Source organism: Phalacrocorax carbo, chromosome 1 (assembly GCF_963921805.1).
Source record: "Phalacrocorax carbo chromosome 1, bPhaCar2.1, whole genome shotgun sequence".
NCBI classification, from domain to species: domain Eukaryota; kingdom Metazoa; phylum Chordata; class Aves; order Suliformes; family Phalacrocoracidae; genus Phalacrocorax; species Phalacrocorax carbo.
In genome coordinates, this window is record NC_087513.1 from 191,727,843 (window position 1) to 191,748,780 (window position 20,938).

A 20,938-nucleotide genomic window follows, 5' to 3' on the forward strand; every position below is an offset into this window, starting at 1 on the left:
CTCGGTGCCATCACTAACACCTAAAGCAGAGCACTGATCTGCATTCTGAATGCTGCTTCAAGTGCTAGTGACAGAGCAGAGCCCTGAAGGCACAAATTCATGTCTTGGCTAATAAATGAAGAATGGACTCTTTTCAGAGCATTTTGTTTTAAAGACACAGTTCCCACCAGGATTTAGTTCCAAACAAAAATTCCAGGAATCATGAGGGATCATAAACAATTTGTTCTTATTTATTCTGGAAAAGCTCAAGTGTACTTTTTCATTTGGAGATGGAGACGAGAGGTTTTGTGTTTACATATGACTTAACCAGGAGGTGGCATTTTCACGTATGTGATTTACTTCAAACCACACTGCAAATAAATTCAATTTATTTTAATAAATAAAGGTGAGACACAACGAATGTTTGTTTGCATTTAGATTTACCCTGGTTGAATCATTGATCTCCATCTGAGCTAAGAGTTTGCCATTAATGCTGAAATTGCTGAACCGTCCTCGTTCATAGTAGATGATGCAGTGACCTTCACTAGATACTGAAATTAAGCGAGGATACAAGCAGTTTTCTGTTCCTTCCAGGGCTCTCAGCAAATCTCCAGTAATTGTGTGTACCAGACAAGGACCTTCTGTATATGAAAACATAATATATCATATATTTGCTGCTTATTCAAACGATATACACTGTGCACAGAGGCAATGCATAATACACATTTAGATCACATTATTCCTGCATAGATATAAGAAGATGCAATGTTTGCTTAAAGAATTTAAAATACACAACGGAAAAAGAAATGCAACAGCTAGCATATTAAGAAAATAGTTACAACATGCCTAAAAGTGGTAGTTCATTATTTACTTAAGCTGGTAGGAATTTTCATTGCTCTGTCTTCTAAAATATTCTTTTTGCCTTCCAAGCATTCAGAAGCCTCAGTCTTACTGCTTTCCTCCAACAACATGAACTCTCTTTAGCCTGCCCATTCACATTAAACAGATGGGGCCCTATCAGTGACTAGTAGAAGCAACTCCCAGAGGGCATATAATCGTATCACTGCATATTTCTCCCATAGACAATGGCAGTTCCTGTAGGTCCTCTCCTGCAACGAATGTGTTATATGCATAGGTTTCAGTCCTGAATTGTTTTAACAATGGGTGTCATCTGACAGCCAACAGAGTTCCTATGATATCTGGATGATAAGAGCTTTTAGGAGAGCACACTCTAACTGCATTTACGCCAGAGAGATTTTAATACGAGATTTTAATTTTTTTAATACTGCTTATGAAAAACAGCTGCAAAATCTACAACATACATTTTAAGATGCAAAACTAGGTAATTTTCATTTCAAGATCTATGATAAAAGCTCTTTTGAAAGTGAGATCTGTATTCCTACTTAGAAAAAGAGTGTCTTCTGTGATAAATGTAATGAGTCTCGGTAAATACTAAATGTTTTCTTTTATGAATCACAGGATAGCCCTGGACAGCACAGTAATCTCTTCATTATACAACTGGCTCATGACCTGAAAGTAAGTTCATAGTGGCAGACTCAGCCACCTCATGTTAAGCCCTTCAAACTTCGCTGAAAATCACACAGCAGCGGGGTTTGCCCAGGTAGAATGAATTACAGCATCAGTGCATTTGCCTGTGAGGCCTCTGGTACAGGTTTTCATCTGTGTTTGCATAATGCTTTATGCAGAGAGATCCCAAGCCTGACTATGTCCGTGGAATACAACTGCAATGGAATTAACTGATTTTCTCAGAGAGTTGAGTTTCAGCTTTGGAAATACTGAAGTTCCAGAATGTTATAAGAAGCGATGCCTCTACCTTTAGGAAAATTACCATGTTAGATTTTTCAAAAGAAAAATGTAATGCCTTCATATTTAAGCACACTGACTAACTGCCACTACCTTGGCTCAGCCAATTGGTCATGGACATGAAAAGGCACAAAGAAAATCATCTGTTTTTTGTAAAGACATACAGACTGACTTCTCTTTGGGTGTTGTTGGGTAAGAACATGCAAGCATCAACCTGACGCACAGGATTTTTCTCAGAGGAGTCCTATACATGCAGTCTTCTTGCCTCAGCAGGTTCTCTGGTGTGCTGCCTGTGTTATTGCAGTGCCACAGCCGGCTCCAGAGGGGCAGCCTCCCCATGGCGGAGCACAGGCAGCGCTCAGGCAGGAGGGCAGCACAGCGCAGCACTGCTGTGGAATGCAATCTAAGAAACTGAGAGGGGACTGAGAAGTACAGAAACTGAAGAAGCAGCTTTAAAACAGGCATCTGCTAGAAAACAGCAATAAAAAAGGGATTTTCTCTCTCCATTTATATATGGAATAGAGTTTGAAGCGGAAGAACAGGAGAAGAGTAACTCAGGGGACAGACTGGGCCTCCATTTCTCTGGATGAATTGCAAACATATTCTGGATTTGATACAAAAGCCTTTGGTCCTCCAGCAACCTTTGCCTCTAAAAATATATAAGTTACCAAAGCATCACATAATTAATGAAGCAGAAGATAACTGAGTACAGATTCCAGCTATTTTAATAAGAGGAAAACTGCAAAAAGATAGTTGAAAAGGGTACACTATTATGGCAGTAAGAGTTATAAAGTTGCCTTAAAAGATAAGAAATAGAAGTGCTGCAAGAAAAATCTTTAGGCTCAGCATCACTGCACATTTTTTCATAAATGTCTTGACTTCACCTATAACTGTTATGTAGTATGCCATTACAAGAGCTAATGACCCATTAGGATTTCCTGTTAAAAATGGCTTTACTGAAAAGTTTAACACTCAGCTTTGAAAATAAATGTTGAGCTCCAAGGCAGTATAAAAGATGATAACACAGGAGCTCAGCTGTGAGCAAAAGTGGGCAGAACAAGCATCACATCCTTCTTACCCTCAGAAGCAGCAAACTTTTTTAAAAGGAGTACAGTGATATCCGTGGGGATGAATAGAACAGGCATCGCTGTAGACAGAGAAAGCAAGTAGCTGGATGTGGATGTAGGAGTGGAGTGGAAATGAGATAGGAAGAGATATAAGGAAGAAAAACCTTAAGGAGGGATAACGGTAATGTAAAGAAAGGAAATAAGAAAGCAGAAGAGATAAAGTAGCACAAAAAGTGAGTGAGAAGGGGGAGGAGGGAGAGGGAAACAGGAACAGAAAAGAGAAAAAGACATGCAGTTTGCCAAATTAAGAAAAGAAGCTGAACAAGAGACAGCAGTGGTTGAAGAAAAGTGGGCATGGAATTAAAGCAAAAAGGAGAAGGTAGGCAGAACAAGTGAAAAAGAACAAACAAAGGAGACAGAATAAGGAAAAATTAAGCAAATGCTCATTACCAGTTGTTCAAGAGACTGCTGCAGGTTTGGACAGGTATTTTGAACTTTTGTATTAGCAATTGTTGGATACTATGGATTTCATAGATAAGTAAGAGGGAGAAAGTCTGAACAGATGGCTCAAAAAGTTTAATAGAAGAGAGGTAACAACAAACCTGCAAACTCCTCATTATATGGAAACCACTACCAAAAAAAAAAACCCCAAACCTACTGGATGAAATGCAGTCCAAAGGTCCAAACCCAAGCAAATGGACCCTGCTTCCCTGCCAAGGAGATCGAGGTCAGTCCTACAAACTGCCATTCAATGAAGATCAGGGTGGAGAGCTTGGAGTTCGCCCTCCCCTACACACAGGTTTCTACCACCAGTTTCTTCAAAATTAATAGAAGTCATTATGAATTATTGTATAAATTGTTATCAACTACTTTTCCAGATCTGGCAGGAATAGTAGCACAGGCTGGCAGTTGGAAGGAACAATCAACTTAATTTGTGTCTAAACCTCATAAGACCAGATAGTAAGTAATAACATTCAGAGGAAGCTGATGCAGATTCCCCCAGAATTACAACACATCTTAGCAGAAGAGACTTTGAATAAAGTATATATGGCTTGAGGGAAGAATGAGAAGGACCACTAAAAAAGACTCTAAAAACGTTAAGACTTAAATCATAAAAACATTTCTGACCTTTAGCACCACTGATAACGAGTCCCAGCTCTGCACAGACCGACACGCAGACAACTTCATGGTCGTGACCAGTTAGAACAGCCCGAGGAGCTGGATAATCACCTGTTAAAAAAAAAAAACCACAAGAAGAAAAACAAAAAAAGGAAACGACAGAGGAATGCCAAACCAGACCGGTTTTATCAACGAAAGAACCTTGATGTAATTTGCCTTAAATCAGTAAGCATCAAGGCGGTGTGCTTAAATATCTCATATTTAGGTTTCTGAGCCAAATACACTCAGATAACGTAAAGTTTCACAAGCACAGCTTCCCAATACATTAATTCATATATTAACAAAAAGCAATTTTGTTTGGTTTAGAAATTATGGATTGTGTGCTGTTTAAAATACACAAATGATAACAATATATCACTGGTTTATGACCTAAAAATACTGAAAATGTGTATTTCAGATAAAGAACAAAAATCTGTAAAGACCTGCCATTTAACATATATGTCTCTAGACTTCTGCTAGGAACCTAAAGAGTAACATGAGTTGAGAATGTTCCTGTATTAATGATGGGCCATCTTGTCTAGACTGTGCTCTTCCCAGAAAGGTTGGACTAGATGATCCTTGAGGTCCCTTCCAACCTGTGATTCTGTGATAATTTGTTTCATGAAACTGGGGGTAGGAAAAGAAGAGAGGAGGAATGGCAATGTACTAGAAAAATACTACTGTTGCATAGACGTTATTGATTCAGAGCCACATTGAATGCTTATAGATTAAAATTATACCTAAAAATGCTTGTGGGTATACATCATTTTATATATATCACTATGGATGCCTATGCCATTTTTATAACATTTAATTTATTAAAGAGTAGGATAGACTACTCCCTAAATATTTGCTTTTTATATTCAGGAATGAAATGTATTTTATTTTGGGTTCAAACAAGTGGGGATTTACAGAGTGTTTATATGACAAATAGCAACATTTCTGTTGTTTTGAATAATAACAGATGCTGATACCTTAAGAGTGAAACTGCTATATGCAGTAAGGGGCTGCTGAGTATTTGATATTGCTTTGCAAGGCAAATAAAGTTAATCAGTAACAAAAAAATTAGCAACTTGCTAGATTATACAGATTTCATCTGGTTATATTTACTCTATACAAATGAAATATAGAAAGCTGGGAAATTCCAAAGGACTGGAGCTCTGCCAGTGTAGTTCAATTACTTAAAAAGGATAAAAGATAAAAGAAATGACCTAGGGAACTACAGATGAATTACTGTAACATTGATCCTATGCAAAATAACAAAATGGTTAATCCACAGTTCTGTCAACAAAGAATTGGAAGCAAAAATCTCATTAATGCCAGTCACTATGCTATACTGGAATGGAAGTCTTGTCAAGCAAGCTGCTTATCTGTTTTGACAGGATGACAGGTATAGTTGATAAAGATGGCTATGTTAAAATGGCCTCCATGTATTTTTTTCAAGATATTTGTCTTAGTAATACAATGGTTTTATTTAAGCATGTTTTATGTGGAACTAACTGTGGACAACATGGATGGCACAGAAACTGGTTCAATAATAGATCTTAAAATTTTTTGTCTATGGAAAGGTATCTACTATGAGCTACACATTACGATATTGGAAATTAGGGTGTCCAATTAGGAGCTGGGAACTTATTTTTGATCGAATAATAATTAATAATGTTTTATACAGGATAATATAAAATCTTTGCTGGTAAGATATGGTTGTATATAAAACTGATACAAAGATTCATAGGCAACGGTATAATGAAAGAGAAAATAATTATTATAGCATTCTCTGCATTGCCTAGTTAAACAGAAAGGTAGCAAAATGTGTTTTAATTATTTTGTTTATTCTGAATGCAGCCAGGTGGAATGTTGATGCTCCTGGAGAAGCACGAGCTCTGGTCAGTGCAGAAGAGATTCAGTTCTGGAAGAGAAGGATTTATGGAGCCAGAAAGGAAAATTCCCTCAACATTAACTTTCAGTGCAACACACTACAGTAGCAAATAGGAGTTAAGAACTATCATGCCACTGAAGACTAGCAAGATTAAAGTCTTGTACCCACATTTACAGAAATGAGCTTAAAGGAGGGTCACCCAACTGATACAGAGAATAAGACAGAAGGCTGCACAGTGTTTAAAGTGTTTTCTCTCTTCACTGCACAGGCAGCAAAGCAGCGACTTGACCACCATAGCTGGGAGTCACAGGCATAAAAGATGTCCAGTAGCCCAGAAATTTATTTTGCAGCTAATGGCACAGCGAGGTCCAACGGGTGAATGGCTGCACACATTTCAACCCTGCAATAAAAAGCAGTTTCCTAACTGGAAAAACAGTTAAACCCTAAAACAAATTAACAAAGGAACTACTGGAGTAGCTAAGCAATATTGCATGGTTTCTGAAAGATATGCTTTAGGAACAGAGGTTTGGATAGACTTTTGTGGGTCAATGAATGTAGTCTTTTTTATTGCAGACAGTCACATCGTATAAACCTGTTAATAAATTAGTGAAATAGCTATCTGGGTATGTGACTTGGAAGGATGTTCCAGGCCTTTCCCGCTCTAAAGGAGCAAAGTATTCTGATTTTCAGTCTGAATTTACTCCTGTCTACTTTCTCTCTCTGTTCTTGTGTTGGCGCTGTCCTTCAGTTTAAGGTCCTCTCCCTCTCTTGTGTATTCCTCAGTCATGTACTTACAGAAGAAGTCAGCCCTCTTGGCCTTTCAACTCTATTAAACAAACCAAACTATGATGACTAAAAAATGGCAAGCTATTAGCTATATTTTGAGATTTAGACTTTTACAATTTCCCCATCAATGTTGTTGTTGAGCACTCCATCTCCTTTAGAGGTTTTCTTTTCTCTAGGTGCATAAGAGAAAAGTGGAAAAAAATTGCAATACAACTAAACTCAGAATTTTCCACTTTTTTTTTTTTTTTTTCCTTCTGTATGTCCTCCCGGAAAAAAGAGGAGTTATGCTCCAGGGTCATCTTAGCTTAAATTCTGATTATAGAGGTGTATACAGTAGTGTCATCAGACTGCAAGGGTGAATGACTGAAATTATTAGATGGTTAGAAATTTTTTAAGGGAAAAAAATGCCGTTTTTCAAAAGGGGATTTTCCTCAATGTTTCTGAGGAAAATACTGTAATATCATGAAACTGTAAAATGTCGGAATATGAAAAATGAGCATATTTAATTGACTTCTTGATTTATAAAGGAAAATGTTTATATGAAACAATTGCCCTGAAACATAGATCTTTGAGTTCTGTTTTTCAGTAAATACAAATTAATAACGGAATATCATTGTTAGAAGTAACAGTCTGACAGTAATTGTAAATGAGATTTTTCCCCTTAGGGCTCAAAGAAAAAATTATTCAGTAATACTTTCTACAGGAAAAGCTGTGGCATGGGGAAGAGAACCTCGGTCATATTACATTTTATTGCTAAGGACAGAAGTTGTGAACTCCAGGAATCATTCAAAATCTAGCAAAATATTCTGTCACTGTCACATCACCACTGATAGATGCAGCCAGAGGTCAAAGGCTGCAGCTCTGAGGGAATTGCAGGTGAAAATATCCTACCTATGAACTGAGATACCATCACTGTAAACTCCCTGTAATTTCCCCAAAGGAGCACCTTTGAACCGAATTACTAGAGGGCAGAAGGGAAAAAAAAAATCCGTGCTGTATTTCCAAACAACTAAGTTTTTCTGCAACGTGTAAAATAAAATACATCTTCCCTTCTCTCTGAAAAATATAATGCTTAATATTGCTGTGAGGTTCTTCTGGAACAAATGGTGCTCTCATATGGTAAGGAAACAAAAGAAGAAAAGAAAGAGAACAGAGAGAGTTACTATTTCTCTCATGTTGTCTTTTTCCAGAAATTATGTACAGATTGCTATGGGGACATATCTAGGAGTCTTTTGTATAAAGAAGCATGAGAAGAGGAGGCAAATTCCAGCTTCCATTTCATCTCTGACTCTGATGGAAGTACAATGCTATAGCTGAATTATTTGCCAAAAACAATTTACTTTATATTTACTATTAGCACTTTTGAGGGAATACTCTTCAGGAAAAAAAAACTTAGAAAATACTATGGATGTCATGGAAGTGAGAAAGTAATAGCCTTCTTGAATTTTTACTGTCAGAAAAAACATCCTGGAATTTGATGAAAAAGATAAGGCTACGACCAATAAATTTCAAAATAGGAAACAGCCAATAACCAATAGCCAATGTCCACAGCTTAAAGGAGCAATGGTTGTAAGATTACTGACAGAAAAATATTCATATATTTAAAATATTCTCACCTCTGGCAGAACTGATTTATCTGTTGAGGAATGTGAGCAGCATTGCATCTACAAACAACTCACCATGGTGAGTAGACTTTCAGATATCTTGCAAATATCCAGGCCCCAAAAGGAAAAATACAGTGGAGGAGAGGAGAGTAAGGATTTGCAGCTTCTCTTCCTATTTCTTCTACTAAATTGCTCTGAGAACTTTGGCAAGTTGCTGAACTGGCCTGTGCTGCACAGCTCCCATTGGGTATGCAGCCAAACAAGGGCACAGACATCTGTGGATAAAATGCTAGATATAACAGCATTACTTCAGGTGTGTTATTGGCTCATTTACCTTCACTTAGCAGTCTTAAGAGAGAGATGTCTTTGGCTAGCAGAGTAGAGATGGTGCCAGGAAAAATTACACACTGGTTTTCAAAGAGCTTCTACTCTGGCAGAATAGTGCCAAGATACTTTATTTTAAAAATTAATACCTAAATTGTACAAACATGTAAGTACTATACTAGCTCTTTAAACATGCAAAGCAGATTGCATGTGTGCCAATGTGCTTCCATAAGACCTTCAGACAGACAGACAGTCCACTTGTTATTGAACTCACTGGTGGCTATTTTTAAACTGCTGCTCTTTCAACCTTAAACTAGGGCATGTTATAGGGTATTAAAATGTGGAGGGATATAAAAGAATAAGTGAATATTCTGAGTTCAGAATAACTACTCTTTCAAGACACAAACTCGCAAAACCTGCAATGTTCACAATTTTAAGTTGTTTCAACAATACATTATGTAAAAGGAACAAATAAAAGTGTCCTTTGTGACAGACTTAAAAAAAAAGTGCAGGCTACCTTGAAAAAGATCCTTTATGATAGCACTTACAGTCCCTTTCGGGTATATACAGAATACACTTACTGGGATAGGGTGAATTGTTAGCACCTCTGAGAATTATGTTATAATGCTAAACAAACCCAGCTTAGGGCTGATAGACACAATATTTTCCTATGGTCAGCACAGTTCCCATTTGAAAAAGCAGGGTTAACTCCCACACCTCTTGTGACCATCCTCTTGGAAGTTACAATAGGTAATGAGAAATGTCAAGTCCCAAGATCAATGAAATTTCAGGCTCTAGGGACAAAACAGGAATAGCATTGATCCTTTTAAAGAACACCAGTCAGAGGGTGAATGTAATATATTGCACAGAGAGGCTCAAGAGGATAAGCGGCCAAGTCCAACATACTTACCTGACAAAAAATTCAATCAGCTTTTAGCACAAGCTGCCTACACTTCCTTTCTTTCATGCAGGAGTCTGATTCCAATTAAAGTGTGCAAATTAATTTTTATCACTTCCAAATTAGTTTCTGAATTTGTGTCTGTTTCAGATGAAAGCATCTGTCCCTCACTTTTCTGCAATTCTATCATCCACTTTGGTATCTGTTCAAAGACTTGGAGATAATTCTCATTTTCAAAGTCACTTGTTTGAAGGAGACATTCAATAAAGCAAACATAAAATGTAAAAATAAAACAACTATAACGATACATGTTGAACTCCAGGGCATACCATGCACTCTCTTTGCTCCTTTTTGTGATGACTAATACAGTTGCTATGTGAGAATAAATTTGTATACAAATTAGTGCTCGGCTAAAACAAATCCCTATATATCATAAGAGAAAAAAATCATAACCCAAATTGTCAAACTCCATCACAATAATTTTTCTATTCACTCTCTTAGAACTGCAAAGATTTACATTTGCCAGATCACTTCAAAGAATTAAAATAAGCAAACTATGTCCTTTGCATGTGCTGTGTCTTCCTAAGAGAAAACAGATTCCTTTCACTGTTCTCTCAACTGCAGCAGATTTATATAATGTGGTCATCAACTTAATAAGGTGCAGATTCAGATTACTTATTTCAGATGGGCAATTTTGGCTTAGAAATTAGGTATCTGACCCTGGCAAGATGACTGCACTTCATTCAGTTCAGTGTTTTTCCCAAAGGTGGTACTTATCTAAGCAAGGATAAAGAAATAAAGGGAAGCTCAAATGTACATTAAAACCACAAAAAAACCCTGCATTCAACTCCCCTTCAGCCTAAAGGAATTTATGCTATATCTCCCACCTTCCAGGAGCATCTCCAGGTACCAGCTTCTAGTCTAGGCTGGAAAGGACATTTTCTGTCACTGTTGTAGGAGCTTAGCCACTGCATAGCCATGAAACCAAATTTCGTTGGACCAAGAACGTACAGGTAAGGAGACAATTTGCCCTACATACTGCTGTTAAAGGTACGCAGTTTTCATTCCTGATTTCTCGATTTATCTGTTTTTAGCCAATCATCATGTCATATAAGATTGATAAACAGGAGGAGAGAAAAGAATTTTGCTTTCTACCAAAGCTCGAGGTTCACAGGGGGCCCCTCCCACACTAATTTATAGCTTGATAGTCAGCATATGCTTGTGAATATGGGAATGCAGGTTTGAATTCCCTGGGCCTCTGGAGGCCAAGAACTTAGTCTCCCATTTCCTGGACAAACACGCTAACCAGAAGGGTTTTTGCAAGCTACTTTTGAAAGGTAGTCCATGGAAAACACTGTATTTAAAATCTGGTAAATTTTTGGTCTTCTCACAGCAACTGTGAGAAGTGCCAAGACATTGTGACAAGTGCAAACTGAACCAGAAACTCTTTTTTTGATACTTACTGTAGAATAGAAGTGATAACTTAATAAACACATTGATTGGAAAAATTATTTTTAAATTATAAAAGGAAGCTCACCATGCTCTCATAGGCAAGTTTTCAGCTACTGAGCTGGAGCAGCCACTTGCAAGAGTCTTATCCAAGACACAATTTTTCTCCATTCTCTCTCTAAACCAGAGCTGGTTCTGTATTTTCTTACACCCCCAGCTGAGGTCACCCTCTGAGCTCATGCCTGCACAGGTACTTCAGCAGAAGTCTCTACCTAAGTCCAACAGGTTTGGTTATTGACATATGTGGGGTTTAGTAAAGATTTTAGCTAACTCATGGATTCTGGAATATGGAATTTTAGCAGCACTGGTAAGGAGTTTGTTCTGACAATGTTTTGCCCCAGAGTATTTCACAATAAATGACCGTGATTGCTACGTTTTCTAATGAAATGGTATCTACATCTAAATTTTAAACTACATAAACTGTTTAGGACTGGGGGACTGCTTTTTTCCCCTCTAATGTTTTCTGAAACAACTAAGGTTCCTTTTCGTAATTGGATGCATTGAAGCTGAAATTGATAATTATCTGTCTTTCAGCTTAAAAGATCATTATAAAGTCAAGCATCTAACCCAGATAATTACTATACCTGACACTTTGAATTCTTCACCTTCTTACAGTCTGTGATATAAAATACCTTATCTGTGTCTCCAGATGACAGCTTTCAAAAAAGGAATCCCCTTTTTTCCCCCTCAACATATCATCTACGTCTTTCTGGAAATTCATTCCAAAGATGTTAACTAATTGGACTTGACCTACAGTGAGCATCTCACTTTCATTTTTTTCCTACAAGGCAAATCCTAATCTTTTACCAGTAAATCTAGAAGAGTAGATTAGGGAACACTTCCTTAATACTTTGGTGGCTTAAAATATGTAAAACTTCAAGAATATGTTCATAAGGATTGTTGAGAATGTTTCACTCCTGAAAATTGGTATACAGAGAATCAGTACTACCACAAACTATCACATCTGTTCATGGTAGGGAACAGAATCTAGCGGTCAGTACTTTAGCAGAAAGATCTAGTAATTGTAGAAGCAGGTCCTTCAGGCATATAATCACTGAAGTGATCTATCCTTACTGATGTAGGTTCATGAAAAGTCAAAGTAGCTGTTAATAAGGATATGTTTACAAGACATAAAGTTCTGGTTATAGTATAGTACCAGTGCATAATTAGCGTATCCATGCTAACTTTAATCCAATGAGTAGAAATAGCAATAATAATGATGACATCACTCTTCCTCAACATGAGCCTTCAAGAGGAGTAGTAAGAAATCTGATCAATGTATTTGGAAGCTACCACAGTGGACATAGCTGTTTAATCTTCCTGGGTGCTGCTATCTGTGCCTGTGAGATTACATTTGCCTAGACACGACTGTCTGCAGCACAGTCTCCCATTAGTCTGACTATAAGGTGTTTTCTTCAGCCAAAAAAAAGGTGTCTTATCCATATAGAGGTAGAGATAGAGAGCAAATCATATGACTGGGTTTTGTTTTCATTGACTTCTGTCAGCTGACTGATATCCTCTCTTCTCAGAAAATTAAAGTTCTCCAAGGCAGAGACTTCCGAAGTTACGCTGATGAGATATTAAACCTGAGAGCCAAAAAGCACCACCTTTTTGCATTCAGATATGTTCATGATGCGAAGAAGGTATCAGAACTAAAATATATTTATCTGCAAAAGTAGAATGGTTTGTACATGCCGGTCAAAAGAGGCTAAGGGCAAGACTGTCCAAGCCCCATATAGTCAAAGGCAGTAAAGGAAAAGTCTTACGTTTTTAATTTAATGAAAGGAGCAAGCTCTTACTTTTTTCTGACGCTCAGCTCAGAAATTACTATTTGCTAGCATTTGATATGAATCGCATAGGCATCCAAATAAGCAAAATGTCATCAAGCTAAACAGAGTGCCCAAAAATGAAATTCCCTTTCAGACTGACTTTCTCCCTATCTGAGAATTAAGTGCTAAAAAGGCCATGGAATATACATAAAAATTAGAAAAAAAATATTATGGGAATACAATTTAATATTTTTTCCCCTCCATTCTTTCTGTGTTATAAAACCAAAAGAAAGCCAGGTGAGAAAGTGAGGTTTTTATCTGTCTCCCCTATGCTCTGCTTACAGACAAATGGAAGAACATTAAAACATAATAAAAAACCTGCTGCTGTGAAATTAACAAAATATGTGCACTGTAACAAATAAAACACTTTTCTATGAGGCTTTCAGTTGACGTAGTACTTTCACTTAGATGTCTGTAGCTGGCAGGTCTACAGCTGCCTCCGGTCAGTACTTGAACCAGAGATCAAAACTGATAGCGATGGATTCCTCGATGCTTATCTAAAGAGGCAATATACTTGTGCTGAAAATAATAATCAGAATTCAGAACCTGCTTTAAATGAAAACGTGCATGGATTTAGTGTTGTAGAAAACAGCTCTAGTATATGGATAAAAGTTGCTCTTGCCTTTAGCTATGGACCCGTTTCTGGCTTTAGTGATGGGACCTTGTAAATTAAGAGTGCACTATAAGCACCTCCTATATAAATTAATATTATTATTGTGTCCCCTTCACTCTGCAAATGAAAGTTAGTCCCCTGCAAATGAAATGTAAACTCTTCCTGACATTTTAGCTTTTTTTTATTTTTATTGTCACATTGCTTCTCCAAAGGTTTGCTTGCTATAAGAAGACCTTTCTCAAAGAGACTAATTTAATTCCATGGCATGTGAGAGGAAAGCAGCTGATATAGCATGCTGTAGCACAGAAGGAGTCCATTAAAATGCCAAAAAATATTTCTGGGGAAAGGAAAGTCAAAATATAGTGATATATGTCCTGTCACTTAAAGGCCATAACCATCTTGTTCTAGTTTATGATGACATGATGCTATAAGTGATAAAGGCAATTAAGAATTTAAAATTACTCCCATACTATTATCTGTTATAACACACAGACTGTTTAAACATTCTTTTGGCTAGAACTCAATGAATTGCTTAGTATGTGGTACTCTTATGTCGACTTTTATCCCGTAAGTGAAGTAATCGATACATTTGGTAATACCTTCTGAAGCTGACCGAAGGAATGCTAAAAGTGAGGAGGTGTGACAGGGGACCTCTCAGAAAGGTGCTCTTTACAGGATATACTTACTGCTATTTGGATTGTCACCTATAATATGATGTCGGCCACTCCAGTACCAAAGCAGCAACGTAGCATCACGAGACCCAGACACTATGTAGCAATCACCACCGATATAGGACTCTGATCTGGCAAGGCAAGTCACAACATCCCAGTGGCCAAACACAATCTGAGTTAATTTTCCTGGTGGGAGTAAAAGTGATACAAATTCAGGTTTTTTAAGTACTTGCAGCATTTAGAAATCATTAACTAATTCATTAACAAATATTCAGTTAAAATGTAATTTTTGCCTCATGTCCCTTAATTAGACTTCACTGCATGCTACAACACAATTAGAAAATCACAAAGATAAAACTTATGGGTTTTCTCTTTTTATGTTCCTATTGAGGGCTGTGCTCTGTGTCAATCCATACCCTAACCCTTATTTCTGCAAATCAAGTCAGTGCTGCAGTCACTGAATATTAAGTGGCGTTACTGCTCCATCAGTATTTAAGCAATGGTGTTAGAACACTATTTGTGAATTTCATTAATGATATGCATAAGACAGCACATGAACTTTTCCATAATGGTGCTGCATTATTATATTAAAAATGTTTATTTGTTCTACGTTATATATCAAACTAAGGTTTAGTGTGATCATCACCTCCTTCCTTCTATTATTGCAATCAGTTTTTAGGAACATACCGAAAGATACTAGGCTAAGCAATCAGACAAAGAAATGAAATATTGGTTCCTGTTAGCAGGCTATGCAACCTACTTCCTTATTACCTTAAATAAATTGAGATAGAAGCAATTCAGCCATGAAAATATTGTAACAAAAATTTTAGTTGATCCTTTTGATATGATTGATTCCCTGAATACAACTATAGTTTTCCAAGTTTACCACTAACAAAATTGTATGCCTTTTCATTTCCTTTTACATCCTTTATTAAAAAAAAAAAAAAGAAAGGCATCTTAAAGCTATTAAGGTCAAATAATAATGAAGGATTTTATAGCCCTTTATCATTTATTGAGGCGTAATCGTAGACATTAGATATGGTAGTATTAAGACAACTGTCCACTTTGTGACCTAAGAAGAAACAGGTGGTTGTATTTAGGGTCACCTGTTTCCGTAGAATAAACTCGAAAGCTCTTGTCCCAGAAACCACAGATAAGAATGTAGCGATTATCTGCTGTGACCACGAAGCAATGTGCATTGATCTGGATGCTCTGATCCACAAGGTCTGTGATCTGCCGTTTGTTCACACCAGAGTTATTGGCTGTAACAAAATGCAAAACACATTTTACAAGTAAGCCATTCCAACACCTTCCTGTCATCCACTTACAGGAGAAAATGAATACATTTAACTTTCAATGAACTGTGAATTTGTTGTTGAGTAAGCATTTTGAATATGAACATTTAGAGCTGTCTATATGGGTGTCAGAAATACAAAATTATTGTGAGATTTCTGGTTTCCCTTTGAATAGGACAAAAGATTTTACAGGAGATGACAATTTCTTATAAACCGCCTGATGCACTGCATAATACGTGGTAATGGCTCTCCAAAAATAAACTGAACTAGGGGAAAGTGATGGAAATCCATTTAAAATCCCAAGTCAACACTAACAATACCGTGGAAAGTCAGTCCTTGCTGGTTGGTACCTCTCCTACAGAAAATATCCCAGCTTGTGTGGTGAGACTTTAACATCCCCCATACCTGCAGAAGCTTAACCCAATGAAAAACGTAAGGATTCAACCAATGAGGCAATTTAAATTAAATGTGCTTTTCTTAACACTGTCTTCTCATCTACTTGTCAAGCAGGGAGCCAGGCCATTGGCAGTAATGCTAAAAGAGGCCATAACACCTCGAAATTCCCCCAGACTGAGGGAAAAGGAATGGTTCATGCAGAATCCTGTCACCCTCACTGTCAGACGGAGCTCATGTGCTATTTGCTTCTCATGACACGCAACAGACAGGATTTGGCAATACAGTAAAGATGTGTTCCTTCTCACCTAATATTAACTTTCTAAAAGCTCAGTATAAAATATAAGTTAATTATCTATGCTCCCTCAATACTAGCTGGAGAGAGACATCGCTGAGATGGCAAGTCATCTCATGCTGTAATAGCTGTCCAAGTGCTAGACACCTCCAGAGGACAGTTTCTCTTCCTACAGTAGCTATGGAGGGAATCTTGACAACTAACTTCAGAAAACTGAAGTTAGGTGAGATATCACTCTGAGATACATGTTTCTCCTACAGTAGCAACATGACAATGCAGATAATATTCTGAAATTTCTTTTGCCCCTATTTTTGGTTATTCTACTTGAATTGTTCAGAACTGCATGAAATAAGAGACTCAACCAAAAAGAAACCCTATTTTAAATTTGCTTGTAAAAGTTAATACCATGTTTGTGTAGATCCCAAGAACACATATTTAAATTACCAGACCCTCTATATTCATCCACTGGAAGATAATGAGTAAAATATTACTTATATTTCCAGAACAGGTGGGCACAATAGTTGTGCCCTAGCTTTTGAGAGGAAAATCTGAAGAGAAAGCCATTGTCATTATATGAGCAAATGAAGCATACAGAATGAGAAAGCTAATTCTCCTAAGGTAGTTGTATATGCATCTTTCAACCACGGATATTGACGCAGATGAAGAAGGAACGTTTCACCTGGAGATATTTAAAAATGCATTTTTTTCTCACCAATGCTGCAAAGTAGGCTAAAAGAACCTTCCCTATCCACACTTTCTGTCTCAAAAATGTACATACTGCAAAAAAAAAAAAACAAAAAACAAAAACCAAACCAAAAAAACCCCAGCAAACCACAAATCAAATAGTTGCAATTAAAGAGAAATAATGACCATTAGGAATACAAACCCTGCAACCTCTCTAACAGCTTAAGCAAATTCTATTTCTCAAAATACTTCACTTTCTCAAATATTTTTAGATTTTAAAAATACAATCATGTATCAATTTAAAATCCAGCCTTTTCGTTATTAATTTGTAATGCCAACTAAAACAGTCTTAATCATAAATTGAGTGAAAAGAAATGGATCTGCATTTCCACTGATATACACAGTGCTGGCTGTAAGAAATGAAAATTTGTGAACTCTACCAGACCCCCACATTTTATTTTACTAATGTGATCTGATAAGAGAGCAGAATTATAGATATGGGCTGACAATGTAACTGGCTTAATTGGTTGTTTCTTAAATACCAATTGCCGGTGAAGTTAATAACAAATAGCACTCGTGTAATTCATTCAGCATCAATATCTAATGGTTTTAGTTCTCCAGGACTGACAAGAATAAATATTTTCCTATCTTCTGTGTTAAATGAAGCATAATATACAAATATAGCTTAATCAATAATTCTTGAAAATGCTGTTTTCAAATATATTGCTACATTTTCACCTTGACATACCAATCAATGGATCCATTTCGATTGGAAGATGGTGGGCTTGATCCAAAGAATATCCTGGGGCTCCCCGAAGGCCTAAACATGAAAGGAAGAATAAAGCACACAGGAACTTTGTTGTCTAAATTCTTGATATGATTTTTCTAGGTTTAAAATTGCATTATAGGATTATTATATCTAAAAAAAGTAACTTCTTACAATTATTTGTTCTATGAATCTTTTAAGATTCCTTCCTCTGTGCTACAGTAATATGCATTTGTTAATTATTCAGTTATGTAATAGTAACTACGAATGTATGAGCGCTAATTTCACCACGGTTTCTGCAGCCACAAACATTCACTAAATAACTCATTTAAAATAGTGTAACAGATTTTTTTTACATTTGAGAACTGAGTGAGACCTAATAATAGCACAGAAAAGAAAAATAATTGGATTAAACATTGTTATGAGTTTCTTATATAGGGAAACCTGTAAGTGACAGAAACTTGGACCTTTTTATGGATTTATGTAGAGTTTTTAGCTGGGAAAGCGTGGTCTACAGTAAATTTGCCACAGTTATTCTTATCTTGAGCAGTCCTTAAGCTGTTCATCAGTGGCTCCATATTTAGTGTTACCTGCTCTCATGCATGGATATCATTGCTTTGGCTCTCCTGAGCACCTTCCCCATCATGTAAATCCCAATGGCCGCTAATGAAAACACAACTTTTGTGTGAAAACTGCCATGTTGCACAAGGATATCCTCCATAAGAGATACAGACTTCTGGAGAATAAACTCTGACTGCAAACTGGTGGCTGAGTTTGTTATGTTCTTGGGCCTTGTATGGCTTAGTTCATATTTCTAACTCTACTGTTTTCAGTAGATCTAAGATAATGATGCAGGTTTGAAGATGTGGTGAAGCACTGCATTTTATATGATGTCTGCCTTGATCCCTGGTTAGAAGGAATCGCAGTGATAGGGCACTTGACTAGTTAAATCCTAATCCAGGTTAGAAAAGCGCATAGTTTCCTGAGTATGCTGAACAAGAATTCCCATGAGCACAGCTTTTACTAGTTTGAAATATTTCTGCCTTATATTACACATCAGGAACTCTCCACTAATGACCTTTGTATTCAGTAATAATTGTTATTTTCTACTACTGCAATAGACAACTAGAGGAGGTAAAAGAAAACACAGACTACAGCTGGCTCTGCCAGCTTCCAAAAACCACGGCTCTCAGAACTTCTCCTTCCCTCCTTTCTCTCTCTTCTTTCAAAATCAAACCAGTTTGGGACAGTTCTTTACTAGTATTAACTTATATTCATTTCAGTCTACTGTGACATGGCTATGTAAATGCCTTTCACTCTGTATAAACTCTAAAAGAGAAAGCTCTACACACATCCCACAACAGAGAAAGTACTCTCTGTGTACATTTCTGTAGACGAACATATCCTTGTTTGTGTGTAAACAGAGAACAGGAACATTCTGAATACACGTGAGATTTTAATATTCATGCTAAAGTTATTTCAATATTCAGAATAGAAGTCACATTAAAACTTATATTATTCAAGAATTCAGAGTGTTATTAACTTTACTTGTTCTGATAGTTCTTCTAATACATGCCTATAAGGGAATTCCCATTCATTCCTCTAATTATTGCTTGTAACATCGGTCTTTGGATAGTCTTGCGCATAAGAGGTGGGATCTATTTCACCTGACTTGGATAATTTATTGAGGAGATGTTTACATTTAAGTCTATTGGAAGTAGACATCTAAGCTAAATCTCACAAATCTCTCTGCAGAAGGACCTATTTTGTCCTGGAGATTCTCCTGTACTGCAAAGATAGGAGGATTTTTCTTTTTTTGCCTAGTCCCTGCAAAGTTCCTGAGCCAGCTACTGAGTCACCTGCTCAAACACTGGGTGCCTTCTTGTTTTGCCCAGGTGGTAAGAAACCTTCAAAAGTTTTGAGATGCTGCAATGTAAGAGCTATTGTGACAGAGCTCTGTGACAGCAGGAAGCTACCTTTGAAAACGAAACCTGTTCATTCCCAAGCAGGACAGTAGCTCATGGCCCCACCACCTATTTAGCAATCCCTGGGACAACCTCAGAATCTACATGTCTATGTGAGGTGACAGGACAGTTCTCGCAGCAACATGGAGAGGTGAGCAGAGGGGCTGGAACGGAAATTTGGGGTGACCTCATTGAATGTTTTTTGGGCAGGAATAAGGAAACTTCTCTTCAGAATAGTTCAGTGTCCAGCCACTTAGGCTTGCTTAGGGTCCCACATTATCTAATGGTGACCCAGGGGAAGGCTTATGACAAGCTCCTGGACAGATCTGAAATCTCTCTCAAGCAGCAGAGAGTGATGTACACTATCTAGCATGCCAGTATGTATTCCTGAATCCTGGGACTTATTAATATCGGCTGTGTCAAGAACAGCAGCAGTCTCCTGAAAAGCATTATATCAAAGGTTGATCCTGATGTAACGACAAATCGACTGGCTGCTGTAGTGATGTGCTGCTGTGTTTCTAGGAATGACACCAGAGAAAACACAAGCTTTGATTATTTGACACAAACCAGAAAAAGCAGTAAATCTCTGTACACAGGCAGGTGAGTGAGATTAACCCACAACTAGCTAAATTGCACTCGAAATTAAAGCTTCGCTGTTAAGGTCTTCAAATTTGAATGAAGCATGCTTGTGAGAACCTACCTACTGTGTTGTGCCACCGATTGACTGCAAACAGCCTGCTGCAGGTGACGGTCACCACGGCAGGAATGGTCAGGTGGGGCAGCGTGTTGGCTGCCACATGTGTGACGGGGGAATTTGATGGGAACTTCAGCACCATGATGACATCCTGCTGCATCTGATCTTTAAACATGAGGGGGCTCTGTGGAAGGAAACACTGTTGAGTAGAAAGGAGAAGAGAGCAGAAGAAAACAGAAGGGATAACACAATTAGTGAGGAGGTCTGAGGGAAAACGAGGTTAAAAAAGAGCAGGCAAGCATGCACACATACAGGGAAAACAACGCTACCTGAGTGTCTACACTAGTGATGGAGGAGAGCAAGATCAGAAGCTATTATAGGGATCATTACACAAGGAAAAGTGGAGAATAGGTATGGTAAGGGTTATTGTTACAGGGTGCAAAATGACCATTAGCATTAATTAATATACGGTAAAATGTAAGATTATACGGCAGTCAATATTCATACAATAGAGATAAGAGTCAAACAAAAGCATTAATCAATTAATATCTCACAAATGTAAATGCTATAAACTACAGCAGTTGAAAAAAGATTTTTTAAAGGGACTCAAAAACTCAGAGATATTTAATTTTTCTCAATGAATTCTTTATATGAATTACAGCACTTCCAAACATGGACAAATTAATTCTACGTAAAACATATACTT

General features: G+C 37.3%; 1 protein-coding gene across 7 annotated transcripts in view; it reads right to left on the reverse strand.

The window, feature by feature from the left end:
* NBEA (neurobeachin) overlaps positions 1 to 20,938 on the reverse strand; it is a 505,018-nt gene that overhangs the window by 4,258 nt on the left and 479,822 nt on the right. For 5 of the 7 annotated variants that reach the window (XM_064441019.1, XM_064441015.1, XM_064441018.1 and 2 more), the window contains 6 exons: positions 20,239 to 20,431; positions 17,557 to 17,628; positions 15,248 to 15,403; positions 14,157 to 14,327; positions 3,999 to 4,100; positions 424 to 620 (listed from right to left, as the gene is read on the reverse strand). In XM_064441019.1, coding sequence (XP_064297089.1) covers positions 424 to 620; positions 3,999 to 4,100; positions 14,157 to 14,327; positions 15,248 to 15,403; positions 17,557 to 17,628; positions 20,239 to 20,431 — 891 coding nt within the window. The remainder of the gene's footprint in view (positions 1 to 423; positions 621 to 3,998; positions 4,101 to 14,156; positions 14,328 to 15,247; positions 15,404 to 17,556; positions 17,629 to 20,238; positions 20,432 to 20,938) is intronic. The other 2 variants (XM_064441021.1, XM_064441017.1) reach the window with 1 other exon arrangement.